Below are 25,867 nucleotides of genomic sequence, written 5' to 3' on the forward strand. Positions count from 1 at the left end.
TAAAAAGTTTTTATTTAGTATGTTAGAGGAGTCTGAATAAAACATACAGCTTTTTTGACAGAAATAATCTGTGCTGTAAGACAGTAGCAACTGGTCAGTACCTGCTTATAAAAATAGCCTTTTAAACTTATTTTATTAAAGGATAATGATTTAAAAAAACAGTGAATTCCTGGCAATAAAATAATTCAACTGACTTTAACCTTCTATGTATGGTAGGGGTTTTTGCAACCTGACACAGCAATGACTTGTTTAGTCAATCTGACTGAAATAACTGAGACTGTCTGCTTTGCTTTTATAGCCTTCCTTGCTTGATTGAATTGTGGAATTTTTCACCGTAGATTCATCACAATATTCAACAGCCACTCCTCCATGTGAAAGACTTCCAAGAAAAAGAAAAACAACAAAAAACCGTAACAACAAGTGAATGGCAGTAAAGATCATAACTATTCATTTGTCACACATGATTTTCTGGTTTACTACTATTGTCTTTTAACACAAAGGCCATTTTAAAGGTGGAAAATGGAGGCATTTAAATCCACATTGTGAAATGTAGCCAGAAATGTCACATTTCTCTGTGCTAGGATGTCTCTACTCAGAATTCCTTTTTTTTTTTTAACCGCTTTCATAGCACAAAATGAACCTAAATGGAAAACAAACTGTCCCTCCTGAATGTGGGTTTGAAGAAGTCTCTGATGGGTACCAGAAAGGGACATGTGGAATTGCTGGTTCCTACTGAGTGATTTGGCCTTTAGAACTTCCTCAAGATCTCATGGGAAAACAATGTCAGAAGGGGAAATGGAATTTTTTTCTTTAGAACAAATCTATTTTTATTAACAAAAATATAATTGAGACTTCATCATGATTTCCACTCAGAGTTTCTGGTTTAAATGCTCATTGCCCTGTAAAGCTTAGTGTTCTTTAGGTAAGCAATTCCCAGGCTTTTCTAGTGCCTGAGAATGGCTATTTTGGGGCTTCGCATTAATACAGTTTTCTGAGGGAGAGTTAAAGCAGGGAAGGATGACAGTGACCTTTTAATTTTATTTTTCTTTTTAAATTTAAGCAAAACTTTGTCTAATGTTGAAGTTTGAACTTCCGAAGGATATGCTGCTGAAGTGTTTCAGGTCTGACCAATACACAAACTTTGAAAACTACTTTATGTGCAGGATTCCCTTAAAAGAATTATTAGGTGTATAAAGTGAGTAGCTAGAGAGGGTCTGCTGCTTACATGTTTCAGCAACCTTGTGTTTTCTGTGTTTTTCCTATATCACATCTCATGATCAGGCATTAAAAAAGGATAACATCATGCTAACATGGTCTAAAGTTATATTACCTGTTTGATTATTTGGGGGTCTTCTGAAAAATAAAAAAATGTGTACATGTAAATATTCTGTATTTTTTTTTTTAAACCAACTTGAATAAATGCAGATGAGATTGTCTCTAGTGAAGCTCTGTCTGGAAACTAAAACTTGTTTTGGCAATAATTCATTTGTATACTTGAGGTACCATTACGTTTGACAGTATTGGTAGTTGTGATGGTTTGGGTTTTTTTGGGTGTCTGCTCCCTTCTCCCCCTCTTCCAAAGGCAAGTGTATTTTATTTTACTGTTTCTGAAATAAATTGAGCTATTTATCTGGAAGTTGGGTCTTTGGAGGTTGCAAAGGTTTTGATAAACCTTTCTTGAACAGTGGAAATTGCAATTAACAGAAAAAGGCTTTTTCTGACTCAAGTAATCTTCCAAATTGTCAGTCGGGGATCTAATTTCAAGTTAATGAATTGAAAATAATTTCATCTCTCCCAAAAGACTTGAAAATACTGGATCCTCCTGCTGACTGTTGGGTTTGTTTCTCACTCACTGTGTTTTAAGTGCTTCTGCCCTCTCCTTCTGCAAGGCCTCTGACTACTTCAAGGAGAGGATTTTCTTTAAGCTATAGTGGGAGTGGAGCCAAATAGCCACATTATTTTAATTAAATAATGTTGCAGCTTTTAATTTCAAAATGCTAATTAAAAGGCTTTTTCCTTACATGAGCAAAGCCTGAAGGGTTACTGCTTTCCTCTAACAGCTGCTCACATCACTCCTACCTAGAGGATGGAGAATTGCATTCCTTTTGCTGACTTAAGTTCTCCCAATGCTGCTAGTTGCAGCAGAGAGACACAACTGTGAATATTGACAGCAATTGATGTCAGAAGTTACTATGTTTGTTTTAATTAATTTCTTTGTAATATAGTTTTAATTTTTCCTGTAATGTGAAAACTTCACTTGAGCTCTTGTTTTATGTTTTGAATAATTATTTAAAGAGCATTCCTTCTCAGTTTCTTGTGATCTGTTGGCAGTTTTTTCCAAGAAGTGTGGGCCAGCTGTGTTTCTGTATGGGATTATGTATTAAAATATCATGATTTAAATCTGTGCACAGGAGAAGAAAGTTTATTTGGGATTTAAAATGTATGATTTTGGAATTTGGGGGCTAACCATTGGGGTAAAGTTAAAAATATGGTATGATTAAGTGGAGAGCATGTGAGTTTGAGGCTGTAATTATTTATTATATAAAAATATGAGCAAAAGAAACCGTGGCCTCAAGAATGTGGCTTTTGTGGTTATGTTGCCACTTTGTGATTTATTTCGGACACGGGAACAGCAGTGCTGTCAAGGGGGACTTCAACTTTGTATTTATCAAAGCTACATTTGTTTAATTATCCTATCAATGACAAAACATCCACAAAATAATAATAGGTAGAAAATATTTTTTATTATGCTAATGGTGTTTTAAATTTCTATACATTATTCTTACTCTTTTTTTTTTTTTTTTGCAAGCATTATCAGTAATGTGTCATAGGACTGATTAATAGAAGGCCTTAAGAATGCAAACTGAAGCATAATTGGTGTCAAATACAGATTAGGTAACAGTATAACTTTATGTGCATTTCCTCTTAATAATTAAAATGCATAAAACAAAGCAGCTTTATTTGGGCATAATCTTTGTCTCTTAACATATGATGCAGGTGGTAGTTTTTTGTATGAGAGTGGGAACATTTGTGTAGGAGAAGGTTGATTACCAGGAATCTAAAAGTCTCTAAGTGTAGCTAAGCACTTATGTAAACTTAGATATGTGTAACAAGCAGTTTTCCATTACTTCCTGGAGGCTGGAGTCAGCCTTGACTTGAAATTGAAAGTTATTACTGATACTGTATAAGCTCAAACTGAGCTATTTTGAATAAAGCACAGAATTTGCAGTATGTGTGTTGCATTAACATTTTGGGACTGGGAAGGACAGAGTATGCAGCTTGGTTGAAAGCAAAAGTTGTTTGTGCATTCTAAGGATCTGGCCTTTGCTCATACTATATCAGTTAGGTCTACTTGCCTCTTATAATTCTTGTATTTGCTGTGTTCTCTGGATTAATAGAGCTGTGAAGGCAGGATTCAGAGGTGGCTGTCTTGTGGCTCCTTAAATCATTTTATAATGAGAATGATGAGTCAAGATAAATCTCAAGTGAGTGAGTTTTTAGAATTAAGCAGAAAATATGCTGTATAATGTTTGTGCTGTATTTACAAATGGTTCTCTTTGGCATGTTTCATTTGGTTCACCATTATATGTGTAAAAATGCCTGCACACAGTAGAAATACAGCTATCTCTTTTAGTTCCTCAGTGTTCCAGACATTGAAATCCATGCCAACCCACGGTTAAACTCACATGCAACTATGTACTATGTATGTTTTGCCCTCTTTTATCAAGATTTTCTGTTGTCAGTTTTTCCACATTTGCCAAACATCCAAGCTCTGTTTGCCCCTTTTAACAGGAACAAATAGATTTATCTATACAGGGCTGCATCTTAATGCGTGAATGAGTTGGAATGTGGAGTCAAGACTGTGACCAGCTTGAAGCATCCATTAAAAGTTTACATGAACTTCTGGGGGCTCCTTGGGTCTTGCCACTTGCATGGCTGTGGTCCTTTAGAGAGAGAGAGAGAGAGAGAGAGGCCAAAGCAGTTACTGGCATCTCTCTCCCAAAACAACTCCGTGCACATTTGTCCTCGGTAGTTACATGCTACTTTCTCAAGGCTGTCAACACAATTGAAAGGATCATCTAGACACTCTTCGAATGTTCCCTGCTACAGGCACTTGTGGCTTGCCTTGAAATCCTTTCAGATAAACCACAGAGATTTGAGCCTGGGGTTACTGCTTGAAAAGTGCATGACAAATTGTTGATTACTTCTACCTAGTTGTCATTCAGCTAACGAAACAACCCGCAAACCACCAGGACTTTAGTCTCTGAAAGGCTAAGGGTTATTAAGTTTTCTTTAGTGCTGGAAGGTAGACACTTTGCAAAGCCTCATGCAGGCAAGGCCCTATTTAGTGTCTGTCTGGAGAAGCAGAGGGGCAGTGCTGCTGTGCGAGGGGAGCCAGTCATTTCAGAGAAATATCCTTGCAGTCATCCTTTTAGATTATCTGCCCCTGCCTGATTCATGAGGAAGGAACTGAATAAGGAACAAAACTAGGTGAAATCCCTGGAGTCTTTCCTGTAAGAGTGAGGCTGTTTTTTAAACAAAAAATAACCCCTGGTATTACTACAGAACTACAATGTTAAACTTTCGTTGCTCATTTTACTAGGTGAAGTTTTTAAATTCCTATTTAAAAATACTTTAAAAAGTTTTCAAGATTGCTTATTTTGAAACTTGTAGGTGAAGAGTCATCTTTGTTTAACAATTTTGATCCCTTTCACTCTTTTGGTGCTGCTGTAGACATTTGTGTGTGGGAGTAACTTAAAATTCCTTAGGTATGTGAATATACCTACTGAAGTCAGTAGTACTTAAAACTGGACATGTTTGCAGGATTGAATTCTAGGCTTCAGCAGAGTAAACATTTTCTGAGCAAAAATTTTATTCTGTAAGCATGATATCATATTTTTCTCCACTCAAAAATTTGAGTCTACTGGAAAATCTGCTGACAGGTATCTGAACAATCCCAAACCTTTTCTGGTGCGCTAGGTCTGGGTATGTTTATGTACCTGTGTCAGTGAGACCCTTTCTCCAGTGATGAGCAGGCAATGAGCCTCCTTGCAGATATGAGTGTTCTGGATAAATCTTAAAACTATGCCAGAGCACTATGAGCAGTATAATCCATGTGTGTTTTCCAAAAAAGTTAAATGAGTGAATTTTAACATTACACTTTGCCTCTGAAATGAGCAGCCCAGTCATTTTAATTATGATCCTGTGTACATCCAGTAAGGTACTGGGTGATGTGTTATAGTTATCCTGGAGCTTTAGGACAAAAGCTTATAAATAACATTGGCAAAAAAAAAATCATGGAAAACTCGAAGGAATCAGGTAGAACAAATGTTCCTGCATAATGAAAGTAATTGATAAAATTAATAGAGGAACATTAATAGAGTTGCTTTACTAATGCTAAACAGTTTGTTATTTTGTCTCTGCATAGGGAATGTTTGTCTAGAGACTTTTCCTTGAGAGTTTGTTTTCTGTCATTGTGTTTTATATATCTAGGAACAAAAAATGAGATGAAAAAAGTAACAAGTTGAAATAGAACTTTGTGGCATGTGGCTGCAAATGGCTGCAGTTATCTGGGAGAATATAAGCATCTTTTTCAGCATGCTGCATCAGCTTTGTTTGTCCTGGCAGTTTTCCCTGAAGGGAAATGTTGGCTGGGAGCTTGTGGGATGAAGAAGTGCCCACAAACAAGGCCAGATCTCATCAGCTGTGCTGAGCTGAGGTTGTGAGGACAGCCCAGGCAAAGGAAGCAGGCTTGGAATGCTCTGATTGAGCACTCTGGTTGCGAGCAAGTGTCTACTTGATTCTCCCCCATGCACCCTGTCACCAACATTTTAGGGTGCACAAGGTCTAAATTTAAAGAAAAATTTAATTTTGACATGCATTATAAAGACAGATAATATAGCGTGTAGGTCTGGAACTGCTGTTACTTGCCAGTGGTGAAGTAATGGCAGCATTGCTTGCTTTAGAAGAGGTTTTGTTAAGGTAAAAAAAAAGTTGCCAAAAGGCTGAACAGCTAATGATTTTGGTATGAGTGCTCTTTGAATAATGTCTTCAAGCAAGATGTTTAGTTTGGACTTTTAACTTTATAAACTGTGTTTCTCTTGAGAAAACAGGAAAGGATGTTAAAATAATTTGTGATTTCATTTCAGTTAGAACTAAAAATAATAGTCAAAATTATGAGAGTCTTTGATGCTTCCTTAAAAGTAACCTGTCCAGGTAGTTTTACTGAATTCAGTGGAGAAAGAAATTTTGTCTTTATAGTGATGAATAGATGATTATGTAATCCAAATGTACCTTATAACATGCTTAATTTCCCATATTAATTTCCTCTGGGGCTATCTTACTAGTTTGATGAGGATCAAAATATATAATTATATAGATACTACTGAGTCTACATAAGACTTCCTTTTATTTAAAGATTGGAGGTTTGATTGTGTTGGTTTTCCCCCCCCCCATGGACCTTCATGCTGTCAAAGTTGTTAACATACTAGCACAGTAGACTCTTTTCTGCTATTTCTGTAGTACTGCCCACAATGAAATGAAAGAAGAGTAAAACGCTCAGTAATTCTATGTTTTAGATACTTTTACATCACTGATGTTTAAAATCAACTTAAATTTTTTAAAAGTACACCTTGGTCATAAGAGACTCAAATGTCTTTCTATGTACAAATAAGTTAGTAATTTTTTCTTCACTCCCAAAGCTGTTTGAAAGCTAACCAAAATCTCTCCAGGTAAAAATGAAGACCTAGAAGACTCCAAATCTACATCAGTTTTAAAGAGAGTATGTGCTTATATTTTATTATCTTTATGCATTTTAAACATATTCTATGGATTTTTGAAATTGCACTTGCCCAAGCGCATACCTTTTGTGCTGTGATCTTTTGAGGGATCTTGTATCAATGAGCATTTAGAGAAATTTCATATGGTTAAGGAAACAATTTCCTCCTTCAGTTTGTGCTAAATCATTTTTCTAGCTGTGGACATGTCTTATCTCTGGATAAGATAACAATTTGTGCTATGTGGGGTTGTTAACTCTCTTGTGGCACTTCATTAACTGTGATACATTAATCCTTTGGTTTGGTGATTTTAGTTCTCTTAATTCCTTTACTCCTGATTGCATACTATGTGCAGTTTTGGTTTCTGAATGTTTTCATACATAAAGCTGTTGAACAGAATCACATCAGAATGTCAAAAGAAGCAGTGTTTCCTTAATGTCTGGTGGGGTTTCTCTCTTAAGACAGGAGAGTTTGGGGATCACTTTATCAGTTTCACATGGAGTTTGGAAATCTTAATTTCAAATTTAATCTGTTGTTTGCATGGGAGATTGAAAACTGGAGAAAATGGTCAGGGAAGGTAAAGGAATCAATAAAAGTGTGGCAAAGTGGGTTTTTTTAATCAGAGTATTTTTTGTGGACATGGTCATGACCACTTCTAAAGGATATTCAGCAAGTGCAGGGTACTAACAAATGTCCTTCCTTTTACTGACCACAAATGTGATTATCTTGAGGCATATGAAGAGCTCCCACTGGCTTCATTATACTGAATATTTTAGTAGAAATAACACATATTAAAAGATTGAACAAGAGTGTGCAAGGAGCACCATATGGTTCATTCTTCAAGGAATGTTGTTTCCGCTGGATGTGAAGGATGGGGGAGAGTCTTAGGTGAACATGACATTGGTCATTGACTTAATTTGATGTATCTTTGTACTTTTGTTATACTACAAACAAATCAGGCTTATTATTCGAAGAAAGACACTGGAATAGTACACAGTATCTATACTAACTATGTAGGGCCTGTGACCCAATTCATTTATGCAAAAAATTTACTTAGTTGTGCCAAAGAAATAGCTGACAAATCATTGTCATGTAACTTAGATCTAAGTGCTTAAATTGACTTGTCAAAAAGTACTAGGTATTGTATATTTGCACTGCGATTTTGACACTTATACAACAAAAAAAGGAGGAAGTAGAGGGGGAATTGCAAAATGGAGATACAAAGTAGACCTTTTTGTAGTCAAGCAGCCATGTAATAGGACTGATAACAGAGATGATACACATTATTTTTTCATGTTTGTGTCTGTTTTTCTTGGCTAATGAAGCATCACATCCAGTGTTTGTTTGTGTGCCATAGATCTGTAGCTACATTTATAATTAATTTGTCACTTGTGTTTTCAAATTAAAGTAGAAAGAGTGAAAAACCACACACTCTAAGAAACTAACTTCTGTAATCATGGGCATCATGGGAACACATGATCCCATGTGGAGTGATCCTTGATCACTACCAATAATGTCTATATTTCTCATTTGACTCGGGGGGGACCAGCATACTCTTCAAGGCACCAATTCAGTATCCCAGTCACAATGCACAGGCCTTTGAGCTGAGCGCAGTGGTGGCTTCTTCCAAGTGCAGAAATTAATCCATAGAAGTTAGGACACAGAATAGTGTCTACAGGTGATATTTATCTTCAGGCTTCTCATTTATTTTTCTCTTTCTTTGTCTCCCAAGCCTGATGAAACAGCAGCCTGTCTGACCAAAATAAAATAACAGGCAAGAAAAGAAATACATGACTTAAAAAATTATATTGTGGCAGTTTTGTAGATTTCCATAGCAAACCAGTGATTATGTGTTTCACTCTATAGATAAGTTTTAGATTACAGGATCCTTGGTCATAAATGGTTATTGTGTTTTATGTAAGAATTATTAGTATTTACCTAAAAAGGAGGTTGAATTTGAAGAAGGAAGTGTACTAGTACTGGAATTGCCTCTTCAGATTGGTAATTGTCCTGCTGACTAGGCACTACTGTTATGGTTCACTACATATATCTCATTCACAACATGAGAAATGAAACTTGAAGCACAGTATGGCTACATGCAGCATAACATTGCAATTTTTGATTATGTTGTTTATGAAAATAGTCTTTTGAAGTAAACTAGAATCTTCATAAGCTGAACAGAACTCGTGACAGGCTGCCCAGGCCTGGTCCTCAGCCACCAGGTCTTCCCAGAGTTCTGCTGACTCCTTAGCAAGCATGGTGCAAGGTTTCTGTGGAAGCACAGAGCCCCCCCTTTTTTTTCCCCCCGCTCCCCCCCCCCCCCCCCCCCTTTTTTTTTTTTTTTTTTTTTTTCCTGGTCCTCTACTGATGTTAGTCTGGTCGCTGCAGTATAAGACCAAGTTTTTGTATGGGAATACCTAGAAGTAATTCTAAAGATTGCTCAAGGGTGCAAACCTACTAATTTCCATAGATAGTTTAAAGACCTTTTCATGTTCTCCCGTAATTTATATCTTGTGATGCATCTTGAGAGATAGAATAGGTTAAGGAAATTAATCTGAAGGAGGTGACTTTTTCTTTTGCTGTCTGATTCATACACATTGTGTAGGAAGCATAGGGTAAGACAAATAATATTTTTCTGGGTAATTATATTAATTTTTCAGTTGGAATGAACCTTGGAAAGCAGATGCTTTACTTGAGGATTATCTTCTGTGGTGAATGTTTTTCTAAATACTAAGTACAAAGGATCATTTGTGCAATCAAGTTTTAAGCTTGGAGTTGTGCTGTACCATAAGGCTCATTTGGTCCTGAGAATAATTTGCTATAATAAATAGCAAAAGCTGTTAAGTCCTGCTGAAGCTGTGCATTTGGGGAAATAATCTAGGGTGTTTAAATCTTGTTTGCAATAAGAAGCTGCACCGGTCCATAGGTTTCCTGGAGGACATGCTTACGTTGATAAGCTTTTTCATGAGTATATCTTATTCCTCACTTCTCTGGCAGCCCTTCTATCAGTTGTACATGAAAGGGATCATTGTCCCTCCAACACACACATTATTCTGCCTTCTCTGAACTGGCATGAGAAGAGATTCCTTCCTTCTACGAGTGTGTGGGGCAAGCAGGAGAAATTTCTTTTGGTATTTTCTGCAACCATGCAAAGTGCAGGAGGCCCGAGTGTACTCAGGGCTCTGTCTGTCCTGCAGTGCAGCCTGGCTCACCAGTCCCGTTTGACCTCCTCCCTCCCAGTTATACACCCCTTCCTTCCCCTTCCTTCCCCTTCCTTCCCCTTCCTTCCCCTTCCTTCCCCTTCCTTCCCCTTCCTTCCCCTTCCTTCCCCTTCCTTCCCCTTCCTTCCCCTTCCTTCCCCTTCCTTCCCCTTCCTTCCCCTTCCTTCCCCTTCCTTCCCTTCCTTCCCCTTCCTTCCCCTTCCTTCCCCTTCCTTCCCCTTCCTTCCCCTTCCTTCCCCTTCCTTCCCCTTCCTTCCCCTTCCTTCCCCTTCCTTCCCCTTCCTTCCCCTTCCTTCCCCTTCCTTCCCCTTCCTTCCCCTTCCTTCCCCTTCCTTCCCCTTCCTTCCCCTTCCTTCCCCTTCCTTCCCCTTCCTTCCCCTTCCTTCCCCTTCCTTCCCCTTCCTTCCCCTTCCTTCCCCTTCCTTCCCCTTCCTTCCCCTTCCTTCCCCTTCCTTCCCCTTCCTTCCCCTTCCTTCCCCTTCCTTCCCCTTCCTTCCCCTTCCTTCCCCTTCCTTCCCCTTCCTTCCCCTTCCTTCCCCTTCCTTCCCCTTCCTTCCCCTTCCTTCCCCTTCCTTCCCCCTCATTTTTTTTTTCTCTTTTCTTTTCACGCTGCAGAGGTTGATGTGCCAGACCCTGCAAACTGATAAGATAAGAACCACATGGTGCGTGCCATAAGCCGAGGGTCCCTACTGGGTCCACTGACGCACGCAGTCCTCCCCTGATGTCAAACAGCTGATAAGTAGCACCTTGGCTCCAATCCCAAACCTCTATGCCAAGAGGGGAGAAAAAAGCCCTTTGTCTGGAAAAGGCAACTCTGTTGAGATATTTTTTTAACATCTTGCTGCTTTTCTTGAATTCAGGCCAGAGTTCTGTCTGTTTAAACTATTTAATATTATTCTTGAATTGTTTGGCAAGAATAGATGTCCGCTTAAAAAAGTGTGTTTAATTCATCATGCGTGATGTATATTTGACTGTACTTGCAGCATCAGACACACAATGCAGCATGCAGTGTTTATAAAGCGTGATAGCCAAACCCACACTACAGTGCTGTTTAAAGCTACACAAAGCTTACTTTTCAAGAATCTAGTATCTGATCATGAAGCAGAGCAAGAGAACAAAATTTACAAATTTTAGACTACATTAATGATTAAAAAAATGGGTTGGCTGTCAGAATGTTTCCATAGTAGAACAGTACCCTTTGAAGTCCTTGAACTCTTATTGGTTTTGTTCATCTATATAGTTTTTATTGCTTGATTTTGTGTATTAAACTGTAGTTTTAGTGCTTCAGACTTTTAAAGATATGCTCCTGCTTTAGAAGGATTACATTTTCTCCTGTTAATTTTTCTTAACAAAATAACTTTGGGCCAAATAGTGCAGGTTGTTAAAACCTCTAGAAATAATATGAGGTCATGAGCTTACATGACTTCAAAGCTTTATGTGTAATATTTTTAAGATAGCAAATTTTGTAAATTAGGAAATAATAAATTACTGTTTCGGTCATGTACTTATTTTTGTATATTTATTCAAGCCTGTTGTTTGCAAATGGGAGGTTCTTCTGTACAGATGTTTCAAAATTTGTGTTGCTCTTTAGAATTACTAGATGTGTGTCCAGTTTTTTCTACACTCCAGTGTTCTTGCAAGTGTGTTTATAGGAATATACAGTCATGGTTTTATTTCCACTGCTGTAAAGCCAAATCCAAAACAGATGTGCCAAGATAACCCAATTAATCACAGGTTTCAAGGAGCCAAGTAGCCACTGCAGTGGCTGCTGTTGTTGAAGCCCCCATGAGGCTGCTGGCCTTTGAAGTGTTGCTGCTGTAATTAAGCAGTGGCATGATGGGACTAACATGGTTATCCTGGGCTAATAATTCAAATCCTTATCCAAAGCTTTTTTTGGGAAGCTACTTGGTTTCAGGAAATACCTTTTAAATGTTTTGGCAGTCTACTTTTAATGCTACCTGAACCGAAGGAGTTATGTCTGTGTGTTATTAAGCACAAGGGTGATGCTAAGTTTAATGTGCCATTTTTAGTGATGATTAAGTGAACATCAGTATAACTATTATATGTGCCTTCTTACATGTTTTATTAAAATATTTAGATTCACTTTGGGCTACTTTGTGTATAAAGCCATATATCTTACTCTTCATCCATTTACAGAATTTCATCCATTTATCATAGGAGCAAAAGTTAGTGTGTGTGTCTGTAAATGTTTAAAATGCCAAACATGAAGGTCTACTGCAAAACAGCTTTTCACAGTTGCATAGGATTATGCTAATGCTCAGTGCTGCTCAAAGTACTGTTTTGGGTAACTGAAAGTGTAATTTCTCTTGAGACTGACACTCTGCTAGCTATATAGCCATTGCTTGCAAAATTCAGCTGGATTTCTAGTCAGGAAGAGCCTGCAGGATTTGTGCCTGAGTGGTTCTGAGTTGGATTGGATGCACAGCATCAAGTGTTCAGGGCCAGGTTGGATAGAGTTTAGAGCAAACTGGTCTGGTGGAAGGTGTTCCTTCCCATGGCAGGGGAGTTGGAACTTGATGATTTTTATTTTCCTTCTAACCCAAACCATTCTATGATTGTAAAAGGCTCTGCTGCTCCTCCAGTATGTTGTTGTTTTAAGAGATAGCTAAATCATCCTGCAGTGATCCATTATTTACTATTTGACTGCATAAGAAGTCAGAATGAACAGAATGTGGTTTAAATTAAGTGCAACTCTGCTAGTTGAGTAAATTATTACTAGAAACAAATTATGCTGTGAATTTCATTATTGCACTGTGCTTTTTTATCATATGATAGTGGGTTTTATTTTCTGATTTTATGGAAGGGTTTCCCTTGGCTCTCTTCCCTTTTCAGTCTGGTTACTGTATACTTAATTCTCAAAGTCTACAAAATTACTTTGTGAATCTTCATGGAAAAGAAAAGAGAGGTATTCCTATAGTTCTCTACTGGTGGTTTATAGACAAAACCATATTTCATATTCACTCTAGAATGCTTTTAAATAGAATATATTATGGAACAGGACTTAAAAAGCTAGTGTTCATTTCACCACTAACAACAAAAATACAATAAAAAGAGATTCAGATATTGTACACCTGCCTGAATAGTTTCAATATCGGTAAGTTTGTAAAAAGCTTTTTTCTGAAAAATTTTTGCTTATGCTTTGCAAGAGAAACTACAGATAGATACTGTAATTAATAAAGACCAAATTTTATCAGCTGACTTCAGCAGGATGGTGCTTCACCCTAGGGATTCGGGAATAATTTTCTCCAGATAATTTTAGGAAGAATTTCAATTATTATTTTGAAATCAAAAACATTTCACAAATCCTCAGTGGAAGCTATCATACATAGTATTAATTTCCTATGTAATGTGACTCTAAATAGTTTATACTCATGAAATGTTAATGTTTATAAAATACAAAATAGCTTAAATTCTCATTTTATCAGTTAGCATCATTTTAATAATAGCAAGAAAAGATAATTGTGTTTTAATGTGAGTAATTGTATAATTTTTGTCCTTTAGCAATTGGTAGACTGAAATGGATTTCATTATAGTTAGCAGCATGATCTCACTGTCTTTAAGGAAAGCACCAGGCTGTGTATGCTTTTGCTACAATGGTTTTCATATTGCTTATATTATTTAAAATTAATGAACTAATTTTCTTCTGAGTAAAATTAACTTCAAAACAGATCCTGAATCTTACTGATCAAACCCCTTTCACATTAAATCAGTTTTTTATTTTAAAAGACATGGTTTTGTGTGAAGAATAGTCTGGCAATATATTTGTGACATTCTAGATGCTTTAAGATCTGTATACAGGAGATAGAGAGCATGACATGAGAGGAAGAGGATGAAGGTTATGTAATGCAGAGTAACTGGAAAAAATGGACCACTTAATAAAATAGTCAGAAATGGTGAGATGTAAAATGGGTTACAGCTTGTGTGAAACGGCACCTAAGATGATCCTTACAAAAAGCCTCAGGGAAGTTGTAAATGAAGTTGAAATGTGCACTTAAGGCAGATCTAATGACTGTAAGATGGTAAGCTATGACTGAACACTTTTATACAGCTGTATTAAAAGTTGTGAGCAGAACATTTCTGTAAGTTAGTTGCAGCCTAAGCAGCAGTATTTGATGAAATTCTTGTTGAATTCTTGGTTCAAGGCTTTAGATCTCTGGGTCTGCCCTCTCCCTCCCAGTCAGGATGGGGTTTTGGTAGCCTGCTGTGGATTCTTTCTCCCAGACCCAGCAGGTGTGCTCATACCCATGCCTGGGTGTGCTGTTTTACTGTCCTGGGCAGAGAAAAGCTGCTTTCTGTGAGGCAAGAAGTTTGCAGCGTGGCAACACTGCATGGGAACAGAATGTGCATTTCCCCTCCATGCCCTTGTGTGCTTCCTCTGTGCCTCTGAGAGCCTCTCCCAATTTCTCATCTCTTGGTGATTCCAATAATAGGTGTCCATCGTTACTGTGACTTGTATGTGGTAGTGGTTTCTAACAATAAACTACATATTTCTTGTGCTTCTTTTTTTCTTTTATATCTCCTCCTTCCTTCTCTTTTACTACTTCAGGCTTTTCTGCTTCTTGGTTTTGGAGCTGCTGTAGTGAGTTATAGAACTGTCTCAACTTTAATGCTGTTCCGTGCATTAGTGCAGCTAAAACAGGGTGCTCTCACTGAAATAATGCTGAGATGGCAAAGTGAACCATGTTACTCAAAGAATAATTTTCTCTTGAACTTAACAGCACATACAAGCCTCTTCTTGGACTACATTTATCTCGCATCTTTAATGGAAGATAGTGTTAAGCATGGCTGTACAAGTACAAAAAAATCAGTGGATTTTTGCCACCAGGCAAGAGAGAAGCTGTGAAGACGGTGTAAGAATCAAAAATCTTGATCAACTAGAGTAGTTACCTGTAATGAACCAAGTAAAGAATGATAAGTGACACTGAATACAACCTATGTAAATGTCGAATCAGAAGTACGTAGGTATAAGGATGCAGAATCAGATATGGGTCTAGTAGTGGGTAGCAAAATGAGTAAGTCGAAGTATGGCACAAGTCTTAATAACAGAGATATTACAGTTAAAAATATGGAAAAACAATTTCGCCTCTCTTCATCACTGGTGAGGCTGTAGCCAAAATAATACGTATGTTGAAAGACAAATTTGTGGTACCAATGAGTTAGAATCCAGAGGAAAGCAATAGCCTTGAAGGAGACTGAGAAAACATAATAAATTTTGATCCATCTAAAATAGAGGAGATGGATTGAAGAGAGCTATGTAGAACATAGGCATCATCATGAGAAAGCTTGGTACATGAAGGAAGACAGGTATTTTCCATAGGAGCTCATGGTATCAGAAGAGAAACTCAGGGAGACACTAACTAAATAATAAGAAATACTTTGATAGTTAACCAATATAAGCTGGAATGTTTGCTACCACAGGCTTTTAGGAAGAACTTTCAAATGATATCTAAGACCGGGTACACTACTTGATCTTGTTTCAGATCACACAAAGGAACTTAAAGATTCTCTCATATTCTGTGTTTCTGTGCTTTTTACTGTGTAATTGGATCCTTTTATTTTTAATGACCTCTATCATGTAAATTTGAATGTATAAATATAAGGATTTAAATCCAGAAGCTTTGTAATAGTGAAAATTACACTTTATTTATACTAATTAAAGGAAAAAAAGAGAGTGAACAGACAATTAATGAATGACTTGCATTTAAGCCCTTTAGTCTTTCCCCTGAATCTTGGCAGCAATTAGGAAAATGCAAGATTTATGAGATTTTAGAAATCTCCTCCTGCTTTTTCTTTCACAGAGAACAATTGTTTAAAGCTGTCTTTCACAGTGCTTTTATTTCTTCCAAAACATAATTTGGTATGAGAACACTATGCTGTTAAATTCATGTAATTAAGCAGTTTTGTTTGCTTTTACTTTCTGCTCTTTATAAAGTATCTTCCAAAATCCATTAGAAGGCACCTATAATCGAGGAGAAGGTAAGAATTTGCGCTGTATTTGCTTATATGGTACCTCAGATATAAACCTTTTGTTTACAGAAGGGACAAAATATTCCTGATGTGCATGTAGTCTAAAGACAACTGAAAAGTCAATATCTCTGTCCCCAGCTGTGGAAATATGCAAGATCAAGACAGCCAAGAGCCAAGACAGAAGCAGCAAAGTGATTAGGCAAAGAGAATAGGTGAATATTTGTGTTTCAGAAAATGAGAGCATTTGCTTGTGGCAAGTCTGGAAACCACCGTGTAATTTTCAAACTGTTACCCTGACAGTGGCTGTAGGAAGTCTGTGCTGGAGGTGGCAGAGGAGGGGTGGAGGTGGAGGGAGAAGAGAGGTGATAAAAGCTTAAATAGTGCAGCAGCAAAATATAGCCACAGTGTTCAAGCTTTGTGAAAAATCTGTGCATTTAATACAGCAGATGGGGAATTACAGAAGTCTGGACAGGAAATAATTTAGGTGTGAATAAAGGTGTATTGAGGAACCCTGACATAAGGGATATTGTGGTCCATTATGGTTTCTATTCTAATACAAAATGATAGCTGTAAATGTAAAACACAAGTTTTGGAGAGAACAGGTATGTTTTGGTTATGATCTTGGTGAAAATGGTAGATCAGCCACCACTTCTTATAATGAAACTGTTCCAAATAATATTCTGCAATTTAGCAAAGGGGTTGATGTTTTTGGGTAGTCAGTGTTCCATGGAGAGCTTAGGCTAAGTTGCAGGAGATGCATCACAGAGTCACGGAATATGATGAGTTGGGACTCACAAGGATTATCAGGTCCAATTCCTGGCCCTTCACAGGACCACCCCCCAAAGTTACACTATGTGTCCTAGAGTATTGTCCAAATGCTTCTTCAACTCTGTCAGGTTTGATGCTGTGGCCACTTCCCTGGAGAGCCTTTTCCAGTGCCCAAGCACCCTTGGGTGATGAACCTTTGCCCGATATCTAACCTAAACCTCCCCTGACACAACTCCAGGCCATTCTCTCGGGTCCTGTCCCTGGTCAGCACAGAGCAGAGATCAGTGCCTGCCCCTCCTCTTCCCCTCACAAGGAAGGTGTAACTGCAGTGAGGGCTGTCCTCAGTCTCCTCTTCAGGATGAACAGACCAAGTGACCTCAGCCCCTCCTCCTCCATCATCCTTGTTACCCCTCCTTTGGACGCTCTAACAGTTTAATGTCTTTTTTTACACTGTGGCACCCAGACCTGCCCCCAGCACTGGAGGTGAGGCTGCCCCAGCTCAGAGCAGAGCAGGACAATGCCCTCCCTTACCCGGCTGTGATGCTGTGCCTGATGTCCCCCAGGACAGGGTTGGCCCTCCTGGCTGCCAGGGCACTGCTGACTCTTGTTTACCTTGCCATCAACCAGGACACCCAGGTCCCTTTCCTCAGCACTGCTCTCCAGCCTCTCATTCCCCAGCCTGTCCATACATCCAGGGTGGTCCCATCCCAGGTACAGAATCCGACGCTGTTGAATTTCATGCAGGTGGTGATTGCCCAGCTCTCTGGTTTGTTGAGGTCTCTTCTGCAGGGTCTCCCTGCCCTCAAGGGACTCAACAGTTCCTCCCAGTTTTGTATCATCTGTGAACTTGCTCTGTATCCCTTCCAGTCCTGTGTCCAAGTCATTTATGAAGAAGTTGAAGAGCACAGGCCCGAGGATGGAGCCCTGTGGAGCCCCACTAGTGACAGGTCCCCAGCCTGATGTCACCTCATTCCCTGTAACCCTTTGTGCCTGACCCATGAGCCAATTGCTCACCCATCCCATGATGTGTTTATTCAGCTGCATGCTAGACATTTTGTCCAGGAGGATCCTGTGAGAGAGACTATCAAAAGTTTTACTGAAATCCAGTAAGACTGCATCAACTGGCTTCCCCTGATCACCTATGTGGTCTGTCTTGTCATAAAGGGAAATCAGGCTTGGTAAGGAAGACTTTCTGCTCATGAAACTGTGCGGACTGTGCAGTTCTCTCCTGGCTGATTTTTTTTTTTTTTTTTTTTTTTTTTTAGTGGCTGGCAAAACATGTTCTTTCTTTCTAAGTATTGAAGAAAATACCTTAAAAGAGAAAGAATGAGTAATAAGAGGTTTCAGTCTAAAAGATGGTGTGAGGTTACAATTGTAAGCAGACGGGCTCAAACTTTATGGGCTGAAGGAATGCAGCTTGTGGATAAGAAGGAAGCAGTGATGGGACAGTTGTTACCTAGAGCCTCTAGCTTTTGTTTTGTGCTGCCTGCACATCAAACAGAAAAGTTTGGCCACCCTTGATTTATATTCATTTAAACTGACAGTCTTCCTTGTATCACTTGAAAGCCACAATGTTATTTCAATAGTTTATTTTAACTTGGTTTGAATTATGCAAATATGCAATTTCTTTTCTTTCTTTCCACTCAGTGGTAGGATTTACAAAAGAACTGAAGCATATTGGGTGACTGTCAGAGAAATGAATGCTGCTGTGGCTTCTGTGGGACTATATCTCATTTAAAAAGCTTATTAAAGCACCTGCCAGCTTTATGTGAGGGTATGCTCTCTGCACGTTTGACTTGTCCTTTTGAATGTTTTCAAGTTCCAAATTAAATTCCTGTTATTGTTGTGCTACCTATGTTTGTGGAAATCATTGGGATACTTTCTAGTGGTTTTGACATCTGTGAGAACAACTCCTTTTTTTCCAGGAACAGTGACATTTCCCTTTAGTTGAAGTTATTTGATTAATATTCCTTTATCTCATTGAAGAGACCATTCACTGAGAATGTATAGCTTCTGCAGGTATGCAGTTCAATAGGATTTATAAATGAATTCCTGAATTTAGAAATAATTAAGATTTGTTCCATGTCTCTATTTAATACAATACAGTTTTAGAAATAGCCAGAGAATCATTGCAGTATTTCAAACTACATTGATTTGGCTAGCTTCATGTGTCCTTTTTAGGGTGGACTGGAAAGCATGAAAACTTGTGCCTGTTCTCAGAGTTTGCAGTTGATCTGAAAAATCGCTGTGGTCTCAGTATTGTCAATTGCTCTCTCTTTTTTTTTTTTTTTTTTTTTTTTTTTTATATGTACAACTGAAAAAGGTGATTGCACACTCAGGACATGCCAACATTATAATTAACTCCCACTGAGTTCAACGAAAGCTAACGGCAGAGCTTTGCACTTCTGAAAATAAGATTAATTAGATAAGGGTCTTACAATGCTATGCTCGTAAATGTAAGGCCCACCACAAACCATTTAAAACTCTATATTCATCTTTTGTGAGATAACTATTTTCATGTAACTGTATTATTGAGATTTTTTTTTTGTCCAAACTGATGATGTGATCAGTGTTGAGCCCTCAGGACAGATTGCTCTGTGTATAGTAATGCGGTAAGGAGGAGAAAGTGACCAGCAGAAACTTTTCCTGTCATCAGCAGCAGCATGTCTAAATGAATGGAGATAGGTGCTTACAAGCAGCCAGTGTTTTAGCTGTACAAACTATTTGTTTGGGAATGTGGAAGACAGTACTTCAGATGATTAAAAGGACCTGACACAAATCACATTTGAAACTGTTTATGCAGGGTATGTACTGCAAAGTCATTATGCACACGAGTATAAATACTGTTAGATCTTTTCACAGGAGTTGTAAATTATAGACAAGGTTTTCAGTAAGACATCAATGGTGAAATATTTTTGTGTGCGTTTATAGCTATAACATTAGGACTAAGATACTGACCTGAGTTAATCTTTAAGTGTCAGGAATACTATGAGATTTTAAAGCTCTGTGAGTTTATAACATATAATGAAGTAATAATTTGGACTAGTCCAAACACAGAGGAAAAAAAATGTACAAGAGTAATTTAACGTATTTTTATTTTAAATTATCGTAAAACTGGTATTGAATGTGTGTGGGTTTCATTAATCAATGTTTTTAGTACCTGGGGTGATATTAAATAAACATTGTATTTTTTTTTAAAGATAAGTCTTTGCTTAGTCTTCAAATAACAAGGTAGTGACTGTGGGTGCTAAAATACAAGTTTACCCGGTGTTATTTACAGCTTGATAAGAGTTCAATTATAGGAAATGTAGGAGGACAACGATTTTAAACTAGTTATTTTTTATGGCAAGTTGTATGTTGTTTAAGAAGGAGTGACATTAGAGAGCATACAAATCTCTGTATCACTGTTTTGTTTTTTTTTCTATCTTCAGAGACAGTCTGTTTTATGCAAATAAAAGCTGAGGATGTTTTGAAGATTCTGCTTCTAATAATCCAGCCATTACACTGCTCTTAATTTCAGTATCATTTTTCTGAACTGGAAAACAACTTCCAGCATCAAGGCACCGTGACATTGGGTTTTTTTTTTTTTTTTTTTTCTTGTGAGTGCATGTGGTGCATCTGTAATTTTTTCTTTTAATTAATTAGTACATTTTTTCTCATGATACTACTTTAAAGAAACCAAGACATGTGAAAGCAAGGTAAAATCAGTGCTATTTTTGGCATAAGAGTAGTGTGTATCTTTTGGTGCTGTTCCTTCACTATTCTGATTGGGTGGAAAGAAGAATTTCATTGTTCATGACCCAACAAAAGTGCTGCTATTGTGGGTGAGGTTTCTCCTCTGAGCAAAACAGTCAGAGCCATATTTTAGTATAATGAATTCAGCTGTTCATCTGCTTCCTGATGCTCCCCAAGGCCAGTTGTGTATGTGCCTACTACCTCATCTCAAGCAGTTCTCTGAAGTGGAACTCTTCCAATTGTTCATTCACTCGCTATAATTTAGCTATCACACGAGCTATGATATATTTCTACTCCTATGGTCGTCTTCAAATGACTGTGCAAGTAAGTGTTGTGCTTATGTACTACATTATAACCATAGCTGAGATATTTCTGCTAATATTTTTGCTTAACAGTGCAAATGAAATTACTTTTATGCATACTTATAAAATAAACAGATAAATCTATAAAATTCTTAAATGCTGTATTCTTTTGGCAAGTGTAATTATATATCCTTGGTAGTAGGGGGAAGCTATGGTAGATTTGTATAAATTTAATTAAAACTCCATCAAAGGAATAGTTGTTCTAGCATGTGTGTGGAATGATTGCACTCTAGATCTTTGTACAGGAACTTCTTGAGCTAGTGCCCTTCTACAGTGGATTTCTCATTTTGTGGGTGGTGAAAGGGGATCCCTAGGTCCTGGTAACAAAATAGTAATATTTTATCTCTGGATTTACCTTTATCATTTTGGATTTATCTTTATGGTTTTAACTGTGGAACATTTTTCCAGCATGGGCATCACGTTTCTCTTGGGGAAGTGGAATGCGTTGTCCTTAATAGATTCTACATTTTAGTAGCATTTTCTTCTACATCTTAAAGTAAAGCCCAGTAAAAAAATGTGCATGTGGATGGATGTGAATTGTTCTTAATGAGCGAGATGTATTTAAAACAAAGCAAAACACCCCCTTATGGTTATCGTTCATGTATATTGTATAGTAAAATTTTACTGGATGGGAACCAGGAGTAGTTTTATGAGAACAAACTTGGATCAGGGTGTACCCCTGCTGCCAGCTGAGTGCTGTGGTCCCTGTGCTGGAACGCTGTTGCTCGTTCTTCTTCTGGCTTCATCACTTCTCAGTATCTCAAACACTTGTGACCTTCTGCAGAAGCTTTCCTCCCTCCTTGGCCTGCTTCCAGCCAGAGCTCCTTGCTGTCTGCTGGCTAAGGCACTCTGGAGGGATTTAAAAGTTGTTGGTTCAAAGAACTTTGGCCATGGAGGGTAACACAGTACACGTTTAATTTTCTATGTGTTCTTGCCACTGGGCAGTCGTATAAAATATTTGGTGCTTCCTTTTGGCCTGTGTTACCAGTATACTGATCACGTCCAGAGTTACAGATTCTCTTGGATGTTAAGGCACCCCTCTGGTCGCACAAGCAATGACAGTGTACCCTGAGATGTTCTGTGCTGTGTTGCTTTGATTTAGAGGAAATTAAAATAGTTCAGAATATGTTGTAGGTGCATGCTCTGAGCATGAAGGAAGTGAAGCCCAAATATGTTTTTCCTGACTACTAGAGGAGAATTTTTTTTTCCATTTAAATATGTTTCATTGCAAAATTGAAGCAATAAGAATTAATGTTGCCTAGCAGGTATTGAACGTGATGGGAAATTATATTCTTCTTTAAATTCTTTATTCAAGATAATTATTTTTTACATAAGTAAAGCCATTATTTTTCATGTGTCACATGTGATATTTGGGATTTAGTCTTCCAAAAAAGTTCTTATAGGCAGCTTTGTTTTTTTTTCTCTCCTTTTTGTTACACTGTTCTTTTTCTGAAGAAAAGTTGCAAATGTTAATCCAGTTTTCTAATATTTTTAACTGATGTTTCTTACAAACATATTGACTATAGCTTTAAAAGATGCTAATTAAACATGAGTGCTCAGTGAGGGATGGTTATGTACAAAACAGTTTTTGAATAGCAGTTTTGACTCCAGTTTGTCTGTGTCTCTGGTGGTATTTGAGACTGACTAGATAGCCTTCTTCAGTTGAAAAACATTGCTTTATTTCACTGTATTTTTTCTTCGCCTAACTCCAAGGAAGCTCATGTTACTTGTAATGTATTTTCCTTAATGGTTGGCCAAATAAATCAATTAGTAAGGTTTAGGTCATTCCGGTGCTTCTAATAGGGAAAGTTAAAGAAAGAAGCACATGTCTGCAGATTGTGTAAGAGGAATTTTGAGTGGCATAGAGAGGTGGACTCTTACCACTCACTTGTACATTCTGGAAAATGAAGATTTGTTGAAATGAAAGTACAAACATTTTAGTTCTAATAGAAAGATTATGAGAAAATCATTTTATATTTTTCAGAATTCTAAAGAAAATAATAAAAGTACAAAGCAGTAAAATGAAAAATATGCAAAAATGCCCCCAGTTTTCATACTCTTTTTTTTTTTTTTTTTTTTTTTTTTAATACTGGTTACAAATAAAAACTAAATTTCAGAATACTGGAGTACTTATATTTCTTGAGAAATTCAACTTTCCAATTTCTTCTAAGAAACTAATGGATTGGTTTTTGAGTAATTTTAAAAAGTACTTGTTTATTGAATCTGAAAAGCATGCTAGCTGATCGTTTCTAGACATTATGCACTTGCAAATTAGTGTATCTACATGGCCACTTGAATGGCATGCATTCATTTTTCCACATTTTAGGCTGTAATCCCCAATCACTGTAGACCAGAGGAGGTTATCAATGTTACTCTGTATGAAGAGATCTGCCTTCCTTTAGCCTAACCCTATCCCTATACTTATCACTCTTTGCTACAACATGAAGGTTCACACAGCAAGGATAATTTGATTTTGCCAAAAGCTGTCAATTTGTGGTTTGGGATGTTGTGGCTTTTTTGGGTTTTTTGTTTATTTGGTTGGTTTGGGTTTGGTTTTTTTTCTGGTTAATTTTGTACTAGTTTGGTTAGTCATTTGGTTAGTCATACCTCTTGAATAGTCTTTGTACTCTCTGACCCATGTTCATCCTCTAAAGTTTTCTTCTATGTTTTCTTTGTGTTTTTCCCAGCTTTACTCTGTCCATTTACCCATGGTGAAAATGTAGCTGTCTGTGTAGTCCTGTGACCTTTTCCTGCTGATAATATATCTAGTATTTCTTGAGCCTCTGTATCGCATGGGAAGACTGTGCCTAAAAGATTTGAGTTGATGCATTTTTAATTACCCTTTGCTTCCCTCTTTGTTCTTTTTACTAATCTCTGCACCACCACCAATTCCCCCCAATTAAAAGTCTGTACATATTAGAATTTCCCCAGCTGCTGTCATGCTGAGTGTGCTCAACTTACTTATGAATATATTTGGTGTCAGTTGACTTTGAAAAGCTTGGATTTCTTGCAACAAAGTTAGTGTGTCACAGTTGCTTAAAGAGAACCACTGCAGGATTGTTAGCTCGTGTAGTGACATGAACAGCTCCAGCACTATTAAGTCCTCAGAACTGCTGTTCACAAAATTACTAAGCCATTAGTCTGTAAAATAATGTGATAGTGAAGGAGAAAGAATAATGTACTGGTATTTATGACTGCTTTTTGTCATTGATACCATATCCTTAAGAGACCTCCTGCTACCATTTTTCTTGCAGTACAACATGGAGTCATTTTTTAGTTATCTTGGATGCACTGGGTTTTCTCCAGATCTTTCATGTCACTGTCAGTTAAACTGAATAGTATTAAAATTTATGTTCTCCAGCCTATAGAAGTTGCAGTCTTGGAGGCATTCCCAGAGTGATTATGAAGGACTTGAAAAATGTTGATAGCTACCTATTTGTTAAATCTCTTTATTTTGTCTAATTTAAAGTTTTTGAAGTCCTTTTGTGTTCTTCTCCTATTGGATATTTTATGATACAGCTTTGTGGCAGTGGATCAGTCTGTTTATGTACTATCAACATGTTTTTTTAGGTATGGCTTTAGTATTTCTTTTTTTGGTCATTGTACAATATTGTAAGGGACCTACCAAGGGCTCATGAGACCTATCTGTCAGCGAGCTGGACTGAAATCAGAATCTCAGCCGTCAGTACTGTAACACATTAAAGTGATAATTTATGGCCAGCCTTGTGGAAATGTGCCTCAATTTCAGGTGCTACGGTGTCTGTCTTATATTTATAAAGTGTTTTTCTGAATGTTGTCAATGGCCAAATTCAAATAGGCTTTAGACAAAGCTGTTACAAAGCAATTAGGAGAAGTGATTCTACCAGAATTTTTTTTTTCTCATTGAGTACTTTATCATCTTTGCCTGAGAAAAGTTTGTATAAATTGTTATAGCAAATGCACAGTGCAAGATATGCATCCTGTGAATGTGGGAATTTTTAAAAAAACATGTTTCCTGGGTCCTGTACAAATATAAGCCCTCAGTTTTCATCTCTTCTGTTTTCCTTTTACTTGTGCTCTTTCCAACTCTTGTCCCCCCTCCCCCATTCCATTCTTTTCTAAGGATGCTTTTTGGAGGTGAACATGTGTTTGTGAGCTACACTGTCTCCAAAACAAACAAAAGAGGGTGGGGAGATGATGGAGGGGAGGAGGACAGGGAAAAGATGCAGCTGCTCATTTTTAATTTTTGAAACTAGCCTTGAATTCTTGGCATTTGCTTAAGCTTTATAATAAAAACTAGGGGCATGACTGAAACACTGCATCTTTGTTCTACTGTGGTTGCCAACAAGAAATTATTAAAATAGTAACAAGTGGATTATTTGAATTCTTGTCTAAAATAGTATCGATGGAAGATGTTTTGCCAGATGAGATTGCATGCACAGAGCATCGCCACAGCAGTGAAAGCTTTTGGAAAAGCAGCCAACACCATATGTTGTTTTTTATTCGGTGGTGCCAGCATCCAAGTCAGTAGAAGGTATTTTCATTTATTTCACCTGCCAGGAAGTAGAAATCCCTGTAGCATTTCTTCCTGTAAATCTACTGAACTGCTCAAGCTCTCTGCCCTCAAAGCAAAGAAGGCCAACAGCATCCCAGCATTAGGAAGAGCATTGCCATTGGGTCGAAGGGTGATCCTGCCCATCTGCCCGGCCCTGGTGAGACACATCTTGGGTCCAGTTTTATTCTCCCCAGTGCAAGATATGTGTGGACATAGTAGCGTGAGTCCAGCAGAGGGCCATAAAGATGACTGGGACTTGATTATTCAGCCTGAAGAAAAGAGCCACACGGGGTGGGGGGGGATGCTTACCTGCTTGTATAAGTACCTTATGGAGGGGGAAGTAAAACAGATGCAGCAAGTTTAGGTTCTTCTTGGCTGTTCCCAGCAAGAGGACAAAATGCTTTGGGTGCAAACTGAAACATGGGGATTTCTACCTGAACACAGAAAAACACCTGAATACTGGTACAGACTGCATGAGAGAGG

General features: G+C 37.8%; 1 protein-coding gene across 2 annotated transcripts in view; it reads left to right on the plus strand.

Annotated features, from left to right (window-relative positions):
• The window catches only part of PDE10A (phosphodiesterase 10A), a 164,566-nt gene that overhangs the window by 34,912 nt on the left and 103,787 nt on the right, over positions 1-25,867 (plus strand). The window contains exon 3 of one of the 2 annotated variants that reach the window (XM_062489171.1): positions 25,346-25,363. The exons of the other annotated variant lie outside the window; for it this stretch is intronic. Within the exon in view, the coding sequence (XP_062345155.1) occupies positions 25,346-25,363 (18 nt within the window). The remainder of the gene's footprint in view (positions 1-25,345; positions 25,364-25,867) is intronic. 2 annotated transcript variants of the gene reach the window in all.

The sequence above is a fragment of the Cinclus cinclus genome, chromosome 3 (assembly GCF_963662255.1).
Source record: "Cinclus cinclus chromosome 3, bCinCin1.1, whole genome shotgun sequence".
NCBI classification, from domain to species: Eukaryota; Metazoa; Chordata; class Aves; order Passeriformes; family Cinclidae; genus Cinclus; species Cinclus cinclus.